Raw genomic sequence first — 18,710 nt, 5'->3', positions numbered from 1 at the left:
AGTGAATTCAAAGCATTACTTCTGGATGATTTTCTGAAACCATCCAAGAAAGTGAGCTGGCACTTCCATACGTGTGTTGGATACAAGGGATGGATGGTCCATGAGAAAGGCAATGGAAAGTTGGTAAATACTGGAAGGGAGACTGGAAGCTGGAAGATTTACAATGCGGCAGATATTTTTTTTGAAGGGTTGTGGAGATAAGAATATTTGTAAGAAATCAGTGACAGGATTGTTTCTAAGCGTAATTTTATTACTGTTAGTATTTTTAGTAATGATACTGCTGTGTTCAGTCTTAAATCAGGAGGAATTACTATACTTACCTGAGTCTCTAATGTCTAAAAATGTCTAAAATAGACTAGTCTCTAGCAATCCATAACACCAAGGCCAAAACCAGAAATGACTGAGAGCCAAATTCTGAGAAGTTCCCAGGACGACTTAGGGAACAAGTCAAATAAATCCTGCAAAGTAGCATCTTTTGAAGTGTACCAGTTGAACCTTTTCTGGTTTATTTTTTAGCCTTTGTAGTAAAGCTTTCCCCAAGAGTCAAATCAGTGTTTAAGCTTTCTACAGCAGTAGCTCAGGGGGTCTTGACTCCTCTGGAAATTTAAGTATGCCATCTTTATTAGATTTGAAATTCATGTTGAATTGGTTTCTAAAGTAAAATTTAACTCTCTTTGAAGATAAGTGAATAATACAAATAGCTGTGTATGGGGCAGGCATTTCACTTTACTGCTCATAAGGGACCAACTGATTTTGTGATTTAAGGGCCAGACTGTGGCCCTTCCCTCAGTTGATACTAGGGAAGAAGTGAGTACCTAATTCAGTGAGACTATAAGCACCATGAGACAGAGCATCCACAGCTGCTAATGAATCCTCTAGGAAGGGCTGTGGCCCCGCAACTTGGAGAAGCTGAAACACTGTGCGGCCCGAATGCACTGTGCCAAATTTCAAGAGGAGAGGCAGAGACTTGCTGTGAGAATTTCTACTGCCACCGCTTGCCTCACACCAAGAGGAAACCACATGCAAAGTTAGCTCAGACTGAACACAAACATTAAAAGTGATACTGTAAAAGTGAAACTTTAAACACTGATCGTGTCTCTAAATCCAGTCTCAGGCCATGAGCACTGAAAAGTAGTATTTCTTCACCTTATTGCTTAAAAGCTGTATGTTTTGCCGATAACCACTATTCCAATCACAGTCAAGTTTCTCCCACTTCCAGTTCCAGATGGGAGTAGGAAAACAAGGCAGATACATAGTTCCATAAGTATAACACAGGATATTAAAGTCAGGAGATTTTAAAATGTGCATGTATGTTTCAAGTCTAAGACACAATACCTAATAACCCTTGTGGCTTTTACCGACTCCGATATTTTGTGATACAATGTGGTTACTATAAACTAGTTTGACCAGCTGTAAATCAGTAACTGCAGAGCTCAGTGGAGTTAGCCAAATCCAGCTAACCGATGTGCAACACACAGAACCATAAAATGGGGTTTGGGTCAGAAGGGACCTTTAAAGATCACATAGTCCAACCCCGGGGGCTCAGGGCAGAGCAGCAAACATATCTGAACCTTACCATTTGCAAAGGAGATGCCTGTTCCCCTGGTGAGCTGCAGGCTGTGGGACGAGAAGAAGCATTGGACCTTGTTTGCATGGATGGGGACTGGCAGAGAGGCAGAGTTTGCACCGATGGGAAAAAAAATGTAAAAAACCCTATGTTGCATAGACATTTGTTTTTTCTTTCACGACATTCGTCTTCTTTTCATAGTTCATGAGATTGTGGCAGTAGTAAAACCGCTGCTACTGCGTGTACCAGAAATGTCCCAGACGCATCCCTTACGCCATGCAGGGCTCACCACACGTCTTCATGGCTCCCGTGCTCTGGTGGCACAGGAACAGCCCAGCTTAGCTTGTGCTAAACAGAGACTTTTATTGCAAAACTCCCCCTCTATTTCTTTCACCTTCAGGACTAAGCTCCTGCATTCTTCACTGGTAGCAAGTGCAGATCCGTCCCCCTGCTAACTCACAGTGTTGTCAGAAACTCCTGTTTTAAGTCAAGGGTGCTGAAAAAGGATATGCTGGGGATTGGAGACTGTATATTCATTTCTGAGAAAAGGTGGGAATAAAGGGAAGGGGGTTTTCCCCTGTGGCATTTGCCATTTCATCACAGGAATCCTCGTCTCTGCATCTTCAGAAACAGTGTTGATTTTGAGGTTGCAGTGCTCAGAACTTCCCTGGGGAATATAAACACTGTATGATGACAGCTTTAGGTAACAAAAACATTGCCTAATAGGCAAACTGGGCTGCCAGCCTCCAGAAGGGAAACACGGACAGAGCCTGGTGAGCTACTGCTGGAGCTGTTCTGCACCTTCAACTTAGACAGTCAAGAGCAGTTTGTTTATTTGACTCTTTTATTGTCCTGCTCCTGCCTGTTCTTGCTCAGTTATCATTCCCTCTTATTTCCTAGACTTCTTGTCCAAAGGGCCCCAGGTAACTTATGGTGCATAAGCTATGGTAATCATGAATGCGGAACATGAGGGTGCTTTACATCCAATTATACAGCAAACGGCTAATGTATATTTTCTTTTTCATGGGTCATAAAGCATGTTGCAAATGTTAATTTGTTAAATCTCATGCAGAATCTCTCTGAGGAAGATGTTACTTATGTTAAACCAGCATATTAGCAGTAATGTCTCCCTATCAGTCAGTGGCAAGTTTTATTTTTCTCCCACAGACTAAAAACCTTCCCAGGTTATGTTTAACTGTGATTTCCATGATTTGCACTGCCCTTTACAAAACCTTTCTTCATTTCTCAGAGCATAGAGAGAGCCCTGTCTTTCAGATCTGCATCTCAGGTTGTTAAAATTCACCAGACAGCAGCATGCAAGGAAGAAAACACATTTCTTGGAAGCTCATGGCTACAGTTTTCCACGTCAGTAAATTCAATGGGGTGCTTTAGACCATTTTCTTCCTATTCTTTGAGACTGAGATCACTTGATTTATCCCCACATAAAAGGCAGCCTTCTTTACTGTGTAAATAATTAACCATCTTTAGAAATGTGTGGTTTCATATCCTGTTCCTGCAGACACCGTGCATTCAAAATTCTCCCTGGAGTCATTTGAGAACTTATGGGGCACTTAGGGGAGGTTGTCCAGAGAGGCTGTGGAATCTCCATCCTTAGAGATGTCCAAAAGCCGTCTGGACATGGTCCTGGGCAACCGGCTGTAGGTGGCCCTGCTTGAGCAGGGGAGGTGGTGGACAAGATGACCTCCAGAGGTCCCTTCTAACCTCAACCCTGTCGTCACCATCATTAATATGCAGGAATGCATATGAATGCAGGAATACAGAAGCATATGTGGGCATTGAGGAAACAAAATGTTATTCATATCCAGTGAGGTTAAGGCAAAATTTAATCCTATTCTGGATTCAGACCAATATTTGCAATTCAAGGAGCCTAGTGGCAGAGCATCCAGTTGATGGGTTCTAACCCAAAATGGTTGCAGAGATTACTTTGAAATACAAACTAGCTGTCAAAGGATTAAGAATGCATTGGGAAAAAAATACAATTTCTGATTTTCATCCAGGTCTTTCTCACAATGTTAGAAAATGGCCCCAATTTTAAGGTGAGCAGAGTTTGCCAAAGAAAAGAATGGTATTGGTAGGATTGTGTCTAATAAAGAATAAGAAAGGGTGGTCAGCCATAAACACCTCTGTGAGAGGAAGAGACCTCCTCACAATGACAGCTCCTGTACCAGCTGCTGCTACGGTGCCTTCCTCATTGACTTCCACGTACGTCTTATGGACAACATTTGACAGCACCAGAGATTTTGCAAACGACATTGCAGAAAGATCAGCTTTTGATTCAGTGAAGATGTCAGTCATCCCCATCTCTTGTAATACCTCATTGAGGTTAAAGGTGCCTTCAAGCTTGAATCGGGGGAGGTATACCTCCACTGTCATCTCAAACATGTGCTCTGAAGAAGCCCACAGCATTAAATTTTCATAGGTCATTGTCTTTTCAATCTAGAAGATGGGGAGAAAAAGAGTTTAAAATAGGCAGGCAGTTTTCAAAAGCTTAGATCTTTACCCAGCCTCAATTCAGACAACCAACTTTCACCCATAGTCCATGATATATACTGCCTTACCTGCTCCAGCCCACTGGTAGATCCATCAGCCATGTCACCTGGCAGCAGGATGATCATGCTCAGTGACTTCTGAGCATAAGGGAGTTCAAGGACCTGAGCACCCATCTCCTCAATGTAGCCTAACTTAAATGTGCCTTTCTGATACATCACCTGCACAGGTTTTTTCTCATTCTATTTAAAAGAAAATTATACAGTCACTTAAGCAATACAGCTCTTAACATTTAAACTTATTATAGGTAGTCAGGGTTTCAGCAGTAATTGTTGTTAGGCTAAACATTTTTCTTTATTTTGTTGTGACACACAAAACCTCAGCTTTGCCATGCATAAATAAAGGGGATAATTCTTTGGAGAAAAAACAATTTCCCTGCAACTGATCAGACAGTGAAGTTTCTTAATAGTGTAACACTTCCAAACAGGCTGAGGCTGGTTGGATTTGCAAGTCCTAACTTGGACTGGGATAAAGAAGAAATAGCACTGCAAGAATCAGGCTGTCATTTATCAGACTGATTGTTTAGACAGGAAACAATAAATAGGTTATGATTTTGCTCTTAACCTTTCTCAGGCATCCTCTTCTAGGTCTTGTTATCTTGCATTTTTTGTGATGGGGTTGTTTGAAAGCTTCATAAAGGGCCAAGTTTCCTTTTACAGTTAGCTAACTTCTAAAGCAGAGGGAGAAGACTTCTGGTAGCTGACATATTTTCAGCAAAAATCCTGCTAGTATTGATTAGCGTATGAAGAAAAATCTATACAGCTTCTCCCTATCTCATAGTTTCTCCTACCGCAGCAGTGCACCAAATGTTGTCAGCTATAGACCATTGTCAACATCCATATTCAAAGAAATATTTAAAGTCACACATACAAGTACCCAATCTGACAGTTTCTTACCAGTGTCTTAACAATGGAATGCAACACAATAACTAGAAATACATGTTTTTCTGACCTTTTCCTTTGATATATGAGGAACACTCAAAAGAGACTTTTTCCCATACAAAGCTCTGCAACTTAAGAGCAGACCTAAATGTGTTGGGCTTTTTTCTTTTGTTACGGATGAGAACAAATAGAGTATTGGCACAACATATGGAAAGACGACAAAACTGAATTAAATGAAAGTAAATGTTTTTGATTGTCTTTTTTGAGAATATCTTAGACTTAAAGGTCACACACAATACTTGGAGGAATGTGCTTATTAAAGAACTAACTTTGCAACAATATTGGCAATACCTTAGTTAAACTATGAAGGCTTTGGTGATACCCCTATGGCAGAAAAAAGGGCTAAAACTTAAAATATATTTAAAATAAACTTTCAAACATTGCAAATACTATAAATAAACCAAAATACCCTGTAAGAATTTCTCCTTTTTCAAACTGCAGCTGTATTTTTGTAGTTTGTCACTATCTGGCCTGGTTTGTTTGGTCTGTTTTAATCTCTCAAACGCGTAGCTAATGTTGAAATGTATTGAACATATAAACACCACAATGACCCCTTGGAGCCTATATGAAATGGGATGTTCAGGTTTGCTTCCACCCATGACAACTATCTGTAATGACTACTATGTTCCAAAGTGCTAATCAGGGCTAACACTTGTGTTTTACCAGTCACCAAAGCAAAACTCTGAGTTGTTGCAACTTCTGAGTCTTGCACATTTTTTCAGTAAAGATTATGCTTTCCTGTGAATAACCCTCCTGCCACCTCTACCCAACAGGAGAGGCAGGCTAATTTCCCAGCACACCCACACCTTGCTCACAGGGCAGCTGAGCCCTGGACATTGTGCTTCTATGTTATGCTTGCTGCAATGCTCACAGTCTCTAGGGTAAATAATGTTAAGATTTATAGAATGCAGACGTACCTTGTTCAGTTTAAAATCTCTCTGTACTGTTTTTTGTTCTTCAAACTTGTGTTCCCAGGATGCTTTGAAGTAGATTACATTCACCAGCACCAGCAATGCACGTGCATCGATCATACCCGGAGCAAAGAGTTCCTTGATTTTACCTAAAGGAAATTTTGGAATATACAAGTATTTGTTCATTGTCATTAAGACTCTGGACTGAGACTCAATTACTTGTCTGTGAACTTAGTTTTGGAGAAACTTAGAAATCCAGTTCTTGGTTTATTCAAAGGACAGGGGCAATATAGGCAAACAAATGGTAGATTCCTCTGCAGTGTTACCAGCCAGGAAGTACAGGGGGGAGTGGGGGTCACCAAATTAGCCAACCGTCAGTGTCAGTGACCATACATATGTGCCAGGTGGCATTAACCATGGGGAAGGGGGCACCACCATCAATCACATATTTTGGTTTACATGAGGGCATCTTTCCCTTTGCACCAAACGCAGCAGTTAGTTAACCAGCTGTGGAGCTTTTGGCTTTCCACACAGAGAGAGGCTGAAGGAGGAGTTAGCATGTCCACAGGCTTCATATGAGCACCCAGAGCAGTGATGGCTCTTAACCCTGTGCAAGGTGGCTCCTGAACCTTCAGCCCTCTTACTGGGAGCCAGTTGGGGTTAACAGCTCTTTCCCACACCAGTCACAGGCCACTCTACCAGTACAAGGACAGGATTGGTCGGGAGATGGGCAACTGAGAAATTACAGAAGCCTTCAAATCTATTTGCCTGTCCCTCAGTAAGTTCTGATTTATGTTCAGCCAGAATATTTCTAAAATTTTCATCCCACTGCTACTGCAGCTCTGGCAAAACTAAAGGAAAATGGCATATATCATGTTTAGTCTAATCAGCAAGAGCCAATAGCCCCCGCTACCTTGTTAAGGGCAAGAGCTGGTTGATTGTCATTTGTGATAGTGAGTCTCACTGGTGGTCAAATCTCTCGTCTTTATGGACATTGCTCTACACGTAACCAGATCCTCAGTTATCCTCCTCCTCCCCCCCGCTCCCCAGGCTGTTCCCAGTCTCACCATGAAGTTCACAGCTTCCATACCCTGCTGTCCTGTATCTGCATTTCTGGCTGTTTGTGGAAGCAATTTGTCTGGTCAAGCCTTATAGGTATTACTGCAATTATCATGCCAGGCATAAGGGTGGGAATACAAAAGTATTTGACAACAAACACACCTTTAATTCAGAAATAATTTAGCTGATAACTTACTCTAATATTTCAAGAGTGGATGGGAAGACAAGCTGTCTTTAAACAGCATAGGATTGAACACCCAAAAACACGAACAAGTCTTTGCTTTTCATACCCTGGAATTTCTTTTGTTGAAGCAGTCTAAGAAGGCAGTGATAGTATGGCTATGGTTTTGCTTTGTTTTACCTTGTGTCTCACTTTCAACCCAACTGTTAATTTTTATCCTGGTGGCTTCAACAGCACCATGAAAGTCCACTGTTTGCAGCATTGCTCCATACAGTTCCTTAGCGCACATTAGAAATTGCTGTAAAGCAATAAAGATTATAAATTTGTCAAATCTGTTAAGCACTTATTCCCTTTTGAAAGAAATCAATGCTTCAGATCTATTTTAGAAATGGTGAGGGACCTGTTGACTTCATAAGGCAAAATTTAATTTTGGAAACATCAACTACCTGAAGTTTATTCAGAGAATCTTTGAAGAAGACATAATTATTCTATTGCATAGGCAAAAAAAATTAAATAAGCAAAAGGAAAGCCAGAAGAAAGAGTCTTCCCATAGAGAACTGCATACCTGAGGTCCAGATAAAAATAAAACATTAGAGAAGATGCCAGATGTGTTGTTTGATGCTTAAGTATCCAAATCATTCAACAGAAATAATTGACAGAAAAGCAAAGATGTGACTAGCAAGTTATCCATACTAGGTAATCTAGAGACTGCTCTGTCATTCAGTAAGAAAGGAGTAAGAAGTTCAGCGCAGCAGCCCTATGCATGAAACTGTGTAACATCTCAGGTGATAAGCCCTCTCCAAGCTTACTGCTGCCCCAGTCATGCCACTTGCAAGCCCAGAAATAAATAGCTTACAGACAGCTTGAATAGGCCGGGTTTGGCTGTAGTCACACCTCTGGCTGAATGTCAACATACGCCAAAAGCAAACAGACTCTTGCTTTATTTTTGCTCTATAGCCATTGATAGCCACAGGGTGGGATTTTTTAACCAAAAGAACAGAGAGCTGAAACTCTTGTCTCTTTCCCACCAGCTGCAAGGAATCTGGCTGTAAGAAGCACATCAAGTGCTCCAGAATACACACGAGGAGGACAACAGTGAGGCTCACAGTTACAGGGAAGCTTGAGGTCAGGGCCACAGCAGTTAGCAGGTACAGGTAACTTACCTGCTGGAGTTCAAATCCTTGTTGTATAAAGAGATTGTTGGCCAGGGTTAAAACATATCTTTCACCAAGGTTTTGTAATTGCAAAAGCAGTGCCTGGAACGCTTCATGGTTAAGGTCCCCATCCTTGTTACACTGGGAATATTACAAACACAACAATTACAACGATTACTCCGTATAGCCTTGGTTGTTAATTTGCATCCTGATTAGATTACACTATAGGGCTAACTCCTGCTGTACCGATTTTTAAATGCAGCTAGTCTAAGCTTTGTAGCCTGATCCTCCTTCAGATGAGATCACCGAAGGCTTTGGTATTGTCTTCATGGAAGACTTGGCCCTTAATAAAATAACACCTTGTATCAGGCATTTCCTAGTGGATTAAGCAGACTCTGCGTGTGATTTTGACTCCCTCCAGCGGCAGACTACAGTGCTTTGTACCTAGTAGCCTTCCATGCAGTGAAGAAGACTCCAGTACTCCCCACCCAAGGACGCACCTGCGAGAGGGAAGGCTGTCTCTCCTGGCTTCGTTCTGGCTCCATTTCTGGGGCTGCGCTCTCAAGAGCATATCCGAGGCTCATTCTTTCTGCACCTTTCCTGACATGGAGCACCTGCAGTTGAAGATGTCAAATTATGGCAATTGTAACTGGGATAAAAGCATTTTCCTTGTTTAAAAGATTTGCTGTGCTGTCCTGGATAAATGGTGTAGATTTATGAAAGATATTTTCTCAACTTCAGTCAGGCTGAAATGACAGACCTGAAATTGCTCATATATTCAGATTCACATTTTTATATTAACAAACCAAGAAGAACTTGCATTTAATCCCTAAAAATGTTTACATTTTATTTGTATTTTTATTGCTACAGTTACCTTAAATTTCAAAACAAAAAGTTGCCTCAGGCAATGAGATAAATACAGTTTTCTTTGAAAACATCAAAACTGGCTTTTTGCAATCATTCTTAACCTTTGCATCAGCTTAGGAAATATATCAAAACCACAGTGCTCTTAATGGAAACCAGTCCTTGTTTCTAATATGCAAATATCTCGCTACAGAGCCAGCTACTGACAAGAACTTCTGCCTTAGGATTATTGGGCTTTTACCACTCATGGGCACAAAGGAGAAAAGAGAAGACTGTAGAAAGCAGAACTTGCACTGTGGGGAGTAAAGGCGCAGCAATCGGAGGGGTGGCCTTCTTCACCTCCGCCCTGCCCACCTGGGTCCCTGTGAGCTCTGCAGGTTAAGACATTTTGACTCTTGAATGTCCTAAGTGGTAAGTAAGCTAATGCTTCCAGTCACCCAGACGCAATCACTTCAGGTTTCTGCAACTTTCCCCACCACCCACCCAGACTCACACTTTCGGGATTCTCATAGCAACCACAAGAGGAAGCACCTGCTCGTAATTTTGCAACAAAGTCTGATATCCTGGCAGCAGGTTGGGGGAAAGCCAGAGTGCCCTGCTGTGGTGTATCGCCTCCTCTCATTCAGCTCCTGTCCTGAGTCTGTATGGGGCAACTCACACAAGGAGACGGCAAAGATCATAGCACACCAAGCACGACGGTGAAGGCAGCACCTGTGCTTGTATTCCTGCTTGTTTCCTATGAGACCCTCGCACACGTGTCCTGCTAGGATGCCCAAAGTTTCCATTAAGGGAACAGCAAGCAATGTGGAAGCATCTCAGCATGTTTCATTAATACTTACTTTTTCTATCTGAGCAGCAGTGTTGTTTTTTGCACCTAGATGGACCAGGGCCAGGGCAACAGAGATGCTCATTGGAGAGAAGATGATGTTTGTGTCCTCTGCATTTCTGTTGAGCTTATTGTAGAGATCAAGGCAAAACTCAGTAACTGATCTAGAAATGGAGCCCATCATGAAGCAGCTGCTGACTGGGAGCACAAAAAAAAAGAAATTTAATGCAGCTTGTTACCTAGCTAGATCACACTGTGAAGCACCTGTCTGCTCTGAGATTGTCCCATAGCTGGTTGCTCATTAATAGAAGTTTTCTAAATTCTGAGAGTTTTAAACAGCCAACCTTGCACACATCTGTCAGTCTATGCTATGCAGCAGGAGTAAGGACACAGCGGGTCTGGAAAAGGGACCCACGTTCACGATATATGTGAATTCCTCAGAAAGGACCATTTTTCTGTCTTATCCCATGGTGTATCTTATTTCAGATCATAGTATTGAAATCGGATGTGGATTAACATTTTCCTTCTCCAAACTGGTTTGAGGTATGCAGTTATATCAACTCTTTCCTCTTCTAACAACATACGATTAGTGACAGAAACTTGGTGATAGAAACTATGCCTGCATATAACCATGTCTGGTAACCAGAGCTGTGATATGAGGGTTTCAAACAACAGGTTTATAAAAATAAAGTCACTATTAATTAAATGTTTTCATATATGAAAAAGGGTCATTAACAGCTATGGAGACTTATGGAAACATGAACAGTTTGAAATACACTTTTTCCCTCCTCATGAGTTTTCCAGGAGGCACAGATTCAGGCAGGATACACAATTAAAATTTCCAAACAAAGCAATAGCTCAACAGCCCTGAAAAGAAGCCTGTAAATTGCTGCTGAATGGCATGACAAGATTTGTGTCCCTTTTTGTACTAGAAACATTACAGCCTGATACCTTTCTCATGGGTCATTTAAATTAAATCCACTCTGCTAAGAACAAGTTGGGACCAAGTTCCAGCTTGGTCCTTGCAAGCAGGAGGCCATCTGAAAAAAAAAGGGTTTAGAAACTCCTTTCCTGTCCCTCAGGAGAAGAACTATAAAGCTGTTGTGTGGGTACCGGTAGGATCACATGAGCTTTTCTGGAATTATTATACTGCAAAAAAAACCACATTACTTTCAGTGTCAACCAAATGATATTTTGGACAGCACACCAGAAAAATGTGTGAAAAACAAAGTGTACACTCCTGCCTGCTTGCAGACATAGAGATGAGTAGCTGCGGCCTGTGTTCCAGAAAGATACTTTATTTAGGGGAAATACACAGCCGCAGTATGGAGAGAAGACCCTGATATCTCCCACAGCACAGATCTGGTTGGCTCTAGCTTTCAGCCTGCACTGGGACAAGCACGGGCCAGGTCCGTAGCAAAGCTTCCAGAGCTCTTCTCTGTTGAGAAGATGGTGAGTGCTCAGCTGGGTGTTTATTCCCACTGCCCACAGAAGTCCACGGCACAGCAGGCACTCTTTCTCAGCCCTGTGCTGTCCAGCTGCTGCAGCCTGCAAGGCCAAGGTCCGTGAGGAGCTCCAGCCTGTGTCACCAGAAGGCTGAGGGTGGGGAGAAGCTGGTGCAAAGCTGAATTTCAGGATCTTTCATCATCAGACCCCTTATATGGCCTGTCCTGGGCTGTTGGTGTCCAGCAGCCCCTATGAGAGGGGTCTAGAGCCTTCTTGGGAAGGGGCTGCCTGGTGCTGGGGACCTCCATCCCCTTCCAGCCGATGCTCTCCTGCCACCCTGCTCTCCCACTGAGGGCCCAGCTTTTCTACCCCAGCCACAGTCCCCCCCTCGCAGAGAGCCTGCCCTTCAAAAAGCTACTCAGAACGTCTCGCCTTGTCCTCAGGATGCAGAGTGCACACTACCTCTTGCTCAGCCATGAGCCAGGCATGAACTTTGCACGAGAAGCTGGGGCTCAGGTGCCAGAAGTTACCAGGGCATTGGGCGTTGATGTGGCTCAGCTGAGATGCAGCATTTGTCTGCCCAAACCATCTTAGCTCACAGCAAGTGTCAGACAACAGGAATTAACTCAGCCCACAGGAAAATAGACTTAGCCTAAGATAGATCGCTGCAGCAGCTTGGAAGAGCTGAAAAGTCAAGTTGCTGAATATATGAAGGTGCCATACGTGGCAAATGCAGACGTTTCTTGCCTTTTGAAAAGCACAGCATTAATCAATGCTTCATCACGTTTCTGACTGATGCTCTGTGGAAACAAACTGTGATGCTGAAAGAAAAAGTTCATATATGTTTCATACCAAGATGTTTGTTTCACCCTGAAGTCCAGAAGTACTTCACATAAAGACCTAATATAAATGGGCAAAACAGAGGAGAAATACCCAAAAGGTTCTCTGAACAAACAAATTAAAGATGAGTTATATCTCATTAATTCTGAAAACAGCTGTTCTAGTTCTGCTGTTTGTGTATTTGTATGAAACATGGTTTTCATTTTCCTTTTAATAAAACAGTCATCTTACCACAAGAAAAAGACACTGCACTAAATAATAATTTATCTTTTCTTCCACCTTCATTACATACTATCCAGAACCTTCTGAAAACAAAACTCAGCACTTCTTTAGTGCTGAAGTTTGTATTGCTCCGCTTCCACACCTCTTGAAAGATCTGAAATGGAGCTGTGAAATTGTTCACGGCAAATGTAGGTCATGAGGTGTATTGTAGGTGTGCCCAAACCTCAGAACGAGTCAAGGAGAAAAAGAGTTAATAAACTTCCTCAGCAGGAAGGAGGCACCTCCACCCCAGCCTGCAGGGAGAGGACGGACTGCCAAGCGTGGAGGGAAAGCCGGAGAGCTGGGAACAGGTTTTAAAACTGAGTGCCTGGTGCACTGATGTGGCCACTCCTTTAGAAAAAGCATCAGGCTGTCCTCAGGGAGATGTCTAGGTGCAAACACTACGGCCAACTCCGTGGTTTTGTGAGTGGGAACTACTTAGAGAGCTGCTCTGGAAACCCAAAGCAAGGGAGGGGAGGTGTGGGCTGGTGGAGGAACTTTCTTACTGCAGAATGAAAGGATTTAGTGAACTTTCTTAATCTAAATTGGGGCAGGCACAAGTGTATGAATGATTCCACACCATAAAGCCATGTGTGTAATCTGTGTAATCATTCAATCAGTGAGAGTTTTGGAGTTACTGCGAGGACAGTGGAGTTTGGAGAACACCTATATGGTGGACAACAAATGGTAACACTACTTGGAAAAGATCTTGGAGTGGTAAGGAGAGAAGATATGAGATCAGGAGAAGTGTTCCAGGAAGATGATAGCTGCCGGTCTGCACTAGCCAGGGTGTCTGCACTGAACATTAGCAATAGTGCAGAGACAGCAAGCAGGGTTGGGGCTGTACATCTGATGAAGGGAAATGTTTTGCATGATGGTTGAGTAGCTTTTAACACAGTCCAGCAGATGGAAATTGCTGGCGCTGTTATATGTGAGCAAGAAGCTACCCAGGAAAAGAGCTTCCTTCGGAAGAAACCACTGTATACAAGAGGCCTTGTAAAGATGACAAACTTCTTCCATGGCTGGGTAAAATGAAGAACACTCCTTTTCTATAACTATTCGTGATCTGTTGTCTCTTTACAGTTTGTTTTCAGCTAAGGGTAGATGAAATCAAGACAAAAATTCTCAAAGAATAAAAAGCTGTGCTCAAAGCTATCATTATTAATAGGTGTATTAAATTATATTATGCAGTCAACAGGAGGAGGCAGTAAATAAGGTGGGGAGGCTAAGAGAGCTGTAGCCTTGTTTTTAAGGTAATTCTTTTAATACAAGGTAAGCAAGAAGGAACCTGTTTTCCTTGATGCCACATGATAATTCCCATTGCACATTTTACTTATTCAATCTGCCTCCCATTAAAGTGCTTTAATGCACTTTCATTTCTCATACACAAAGGAAGACAGAATTGGCAGAAATGACATGTGTCTATCCTAGAAAAGGAGCACATGCCAGATAGTATTGTCTCCTAACATGAAAAATCTATGTTTGGTAGAAGTGACTCTCTTATTTTCATTACCATTCATACAAAAAGACATTTGCAAGGGTTTCTGTGCTGATTTGGAGCAAAAGGGACAAACAGCACAGAAAAAATTACATTTCCTACAACACAGAAATTCTAATCATCCCCATGTGACACAAAACATTTCCAAAGTAACATGCTTTAAATTAAAAACCAATACATTTCAGTATAAAACAACTTTCTATGGGAAATATTACCAAGTTCATTTTCTAAACAACTTAGCTTCTTAGGCTGCTACTTGTGTTGCAGAAAGGGCTTTTTCTGACTGCTTTTATTATTTTGCATCAATACCTCCACTACCTTTTCCACCTCTTTCTAGGCCAGTTATTCCTGCATAAATAGACATGGATGTACATTAGCCTGTTATGGGCTGTACAGTAGCAAGTGATATGCCTGTGTGCAGCCACATAGGCTTCTCAGGAAGCTTATAAACACCATTGCCAAACCCAAGAGCTAATATGTTGATAGTGAAGACTAGCATTCCCACTAACAAAATAAAATCTGAATACCACTCCACCCTTCCTATTTTATATAGTCATTGTTTAAGAACATAAACAATTCCCTGGCAGCTGGGATCAGGGTACAAGGGAAACACCTAAGCACCCAAAGAATTGCACGCCCTCTCTCTCATCTAGTGAATATTTCAAGGATTTTTCTTGTGCCATGGAAATCTGAGTAAATAAGGGAAATTAACCTGTACCTCCTGCTTCATGGATGAGTTTACCCAGGTCATCAGCACCATCACTTCATGTGAAGCCCATTTCTACCTGAGTGGGTAGAGGTGCTCTGAAAGAGCCTGCCCTTCAGCCCTTCTGGAGATATAGGCAATAAAACAGCTACTTTCTGGTATAAGCCACTGAGCTGATCAGTCCTATGGCAATTAGAGCTTTCTGGATGGCAGAGAGGTCCTGGGGAAATTTCAGATTCAAAAGTCTGTGAAATTTAGGCAAGAATCTTTAGATTCATAGCTTTGGACATGTGTTCCTAAATTCTCCATTTATGTCCCATTGAAGACCAGCTCCTTTTGTGTAAGCTCTTGAGCCACCTTAATTTTAGCAGTGTGTTTTGCTGCCTGCAGCATGTAAAAGTATCTCCCCCCTCTGTCCCATCTGTAAACAGGATGTTTACTTTAACAACCTGTAGACTACGTTGGATCTGCCAAAAAAAAAAAAAATCACAAGTTACTTGGGGGAAAAAAAAAGGAATTGTTTACCTTCTTGCCCGAAGAGGTTAATGAAGATCACAACAGCTGAGCTCTGGAGCACGTTCTTGTGAATACTGTATTACAAAAATCTCCCAGCCTCTTGTGGGAAAGTTCAGCCTCTAACCAATTGTTGATGATAGCAGCATTTTGCAATTTAATGCAAATGCCATCAACATGAAGTTTCCTGCAGAAGACTAGGAAACCTGTATCTAGCAATATGCTAATAGCATTTCTCTCAAACCTGCCCAACAAGTTTGGCAGGCAATATCTGCTGGCAACATCACCTGTTTGCAATGCCAATTCACCCTCAGCTGGAAAACTGGGTATTAACCCTGGAGATCCATGGCTGTGCTGCTGTGCATAGTCCCTCTCAGATTTGGCCTGGACGCAGTGGTGTGCAGGGTTCATGCCAGGATTCAGAGAAGCCTTGTTTGGAGCTGAGCTTGCTTGCAGAGATAGAGCAAATGAATGGGAAATGCATGAGCTTTATGTTGCCTACAGCCATCTCTCTCTCTCAGGTAAGGAGTCAGCTTTATGTGTATGGAAGGAACTTAATTAGAGAGGGGAAGAAGTATTTCCTTGAACTGTAACAGGAATCCCCAGCCAGGGGGTATTCTTTTAAATCGTCGGAGCTAAGAATAAAAGAAGGCCAGGAGGGGTTGATCACATAGGTTATGTCTCCAGCATGAAGTGAGACGGAAGTAAAGAGATGGGCAGGATGGAGCTGCACCAGCCCACTGTCTGATCTCACCTCATCAACACCACTGAGCTCAGGTGCAACACTGTTATGGCAGCTGGACTCGGGTTCAAAAGTAAGTCCTCTAGGGTTATATGTGGCTTTGCAACCCTGAAAATTTTCTTTCTTTCCTTTCTCACCTCTTCTTTCTTCTTACGAAGCATAAAACTGGCTTTGGATTCATAGGATATTTGAGGGATCAGGCATGGTGAGGGGAGAAAGGAGGAAAGAGGAAGAAGGTCTCCCAGCACCATCTTGCCCTTCCTACACTTCCCTTCTAGTGCTGAAGCTGGGCCACCCTCTCCCTCAGGCACAGCTCCCACCAGCTTTGCTGTTCCCAGTTCCTCTGCCGAGGTCTCAGCCTAGTTGCCCAGGAGCCAGTGATCCAGGGCCCATCCCAAAAGAGGGATTTGTAAACAATGCAAGATACAATGATAGAATGAGTGTTCTTGTTACCCCTATTCTTTTCCTTGGTTTTTTGCTTCCATTTGACATTTACTTCTTTGTTTCTGTTTTTCCTTCCTGCATGTTTCTGTAGTGTTTCTATGTCTTCCTCCTCAGTTCTTTCTGCCTCTTTATCTGGCCGGGGGTTTTTTAATTTATTTTTGCACATTGCCTTACCATGTACCTTTCTTTCTGCTGCTTTTATGAGTCCTAGCCTCTTTTCAGTAACAGTCTAAGTATTTTTGAGTATCTTTGAAGACTTTCCTTCTTCCAATCTCTGTGCTTTCTCCCCCTCTCCTATATTAACATCATTTATCCACTGATTTATTTTACTTGCTCTGTAAATATATTCCCTCAGAACTTCCTTGACATCAGTTTAACTGCTTTGCCTCAGGAAATGTCAATGTATGTGCAAATTTTGTCTTTTCTAGGCCCTTAGGATAGTATATTCAGGGTTCAAAACTGTACTGATTTTCCAGTGGGGCCAATTAGCTCTGCATAGCATTTTTCAAGTTTCAAAACCAAACTGCTCTTTGTCGCAGAAGGAGTGGTGCACGTCACTCGCACGAGAGAAGCAACAATATATTTTATTGATATAAGACAGCAAGTTAGTGAATTTCAATGGTAAATGCGACAGTGGTTTAACAAAATTCAATGGCAAGGTACACTTGATTATTTACTGCATAGAAGACAAGGTCAGACAAAACTGTCAGGGATGCCCTCCCGTTGAGTCACGAGGTTCAGAAAGGACCCTCTTGCATTCTAAACTCCTTCTCAGGGGGGAGTTTAGGTGCGGCTGGATCCAGACTTAGTCCCAGACTTGGTCAATGGTTTATGTCTAAAGCATTATATTTGCACAATCAATCCTTTATATCACTTAGCTAATATTTCAAAGTTTCAGTGTGCTTATTCGCAATTCACTTACCGAGTATCTGATGTGATAAGGATTCTCTCAGCCTCGAGGAGTAACCTTGAGAGGCGTCCCTACTCAAGGGGAGATCCTGGCGTGTAGCCCACTGCCGTGCCAGAGAGCTCAACAGGCTCTGGGCTCTCCACTATTTATGGAGTAAGATGATTGACTTCTAGTCATACTCGCATACCGGCTGTATTTTGGTTGGCCCATGCTCAACGAGCCCTCAGCTGTTGAGTGAGATGTATGGCCCTTAGCTATTGTGTTGTTATCTGTCTCCCCAGAGTCCAGCTTAAGCCAGATGCAGCCACCGTGACCACCACTGGTGGCTGCTGATTAAGAAGAAAAGGGGGGGGAGGAGGGGGAGCACACCACCACACTCTTCCCCACAAACAACTTTTGCTACCACAAGACATGAAGATGTAACTCTTCTCTTCCACGAAAAGCTGAGAGCAGGAAGTGGGCAATGACAGTGCAGCTGAGCGAGTGATGAGATGACTAGACACATAACACTGCAGTTTGCAACTGCCTGCAAAAGCCAGCCACGGCTTGTTTTTTTCCATCAGAGCCATCACCCATCACTGGATAGTAATGCTCTGCTGAAAGGTGAGGTGGAGCAGTTTGGCGATCTGAGCAAGTCCTCAGTTATGTTCACTTTCTCCATCGTAACCACCGCCTTTCAGCACGTAAGTGTTCTATACACAAGCTCCCACACATGTTTTCCCATGTCCTCCCATGCAATTTCTTGCCCAAGGCCCAGAGGCCAGCACAGCTGGGACTGAACAATAGACCGTAACAGCATTTCTCACCCCAGCAGGAGCCTTACTGATACTTCTCCCTCACATGCTGCAGGATGGATAGGTTTCATACTGGGACTGGCAGAGAGAAGAGGGAGAAGTGAAAAATGAACCTGAGCTTTTCATGAGCAAGCTACCCTGTTTATAAATGACCAATAAATGGGTTTGCCTTCTGTAGACTAAGAGAGCTTTGTATCTCTAACATCTGCTTGCCTTGCATAGGCTGGGATACCTTGGCATTAGTCAGGAGGTGGAGAAAGATGGGCCCCACCCTGAGGCAGTGTTTCTCTCTGCTTTCATGGGATAACCCTTCCTGGCAAAGCTACCACAAGGAACTCTCTGAGAAGACATGCTTACATAAATTTGTGTGGATGTGCTAGATGCTCTGATCAGCATTTACACAGAGTATGACCCCCCTTGAATGAAGACTGGCTCCTGGACTGGAATGTTTTCAGAACCTGAAAAAGCTGAGAGAGTGATGTCTG

The 18,710-nt window shown here is 42.7% G+C and overlaps 1 protein-coding gene across 3 annotated transcripts; it reads right to left on the bottom strand.

The window, feature by feature from the left end:
• Positions 1–2,777: 2,777 nt before the first annotated feature.
• SERPINB12 (serpin family B member 12) lies at positions 2,778–18,028 on the bottom strand. 3 transcript variants are annotated; one of them, XM_069808965.1, is made up of 9 exons: positions 15,348–15,657; positions 11,023–11,111; positions 10,085–10,269; positions 8,882–8,995; positions 8,391–8,522; positions 7,408–7,525; positions 5,994–6,136; positions 4,147–4,317; positions 2,778–4,024 (listed from the first exon to the last, which is right to left on the bottom strand). In XM_069808965.1, the coding sequence occupies exons 2-9, from the start codon at positions 11,036–11,038 to the stop codon at positions 3,620–3,622; spliced, it is 1,284 nt and encodes a 427-aa protein (XP_069665066.1). In that variant the 5' UTR covers positions 11,039–11,111; positions 15,348–15,657; the 3' UTR covers positions 2,778–3,619. The 3 variants fall into 3 exon arrangements, with proteins under 3 accessions (XP_069665066.1, XP_009916218.1, XP_069665067.1); XM_009917916.2 differs by lacking the exons at positions 11,023–11,111; positions 15,348–15,657 and adding an exon at positions 17,444–18,028; XM_069808966.1 differs by lacking the exon at positions 11,023–11,111.
• Positions 18,029–18,710: the final 682 nt, after the last annotated feature.

This window comes from Haliaeetus albicilla, chromosome 21 (assembly GCF_947461875.1).
Source record: "Haliaeetus albicilla chromosome 21, bHalAlb1.1, whole genome shotgun sequence".
In the NCBI taxonomy this organism is placed as follows: domain Eukaryota; kingdom Metazoa; phylum Chordata; class Aves; order Accipitriformes; family Accipitridae; genus Haliaeetus; species Haliaeetus albicilla.
The sequence above is the reverse complement of the archived record's forward strand: the minus strand, read 5'-3'. Positions and strand labels throughout refer to the sequence as shown.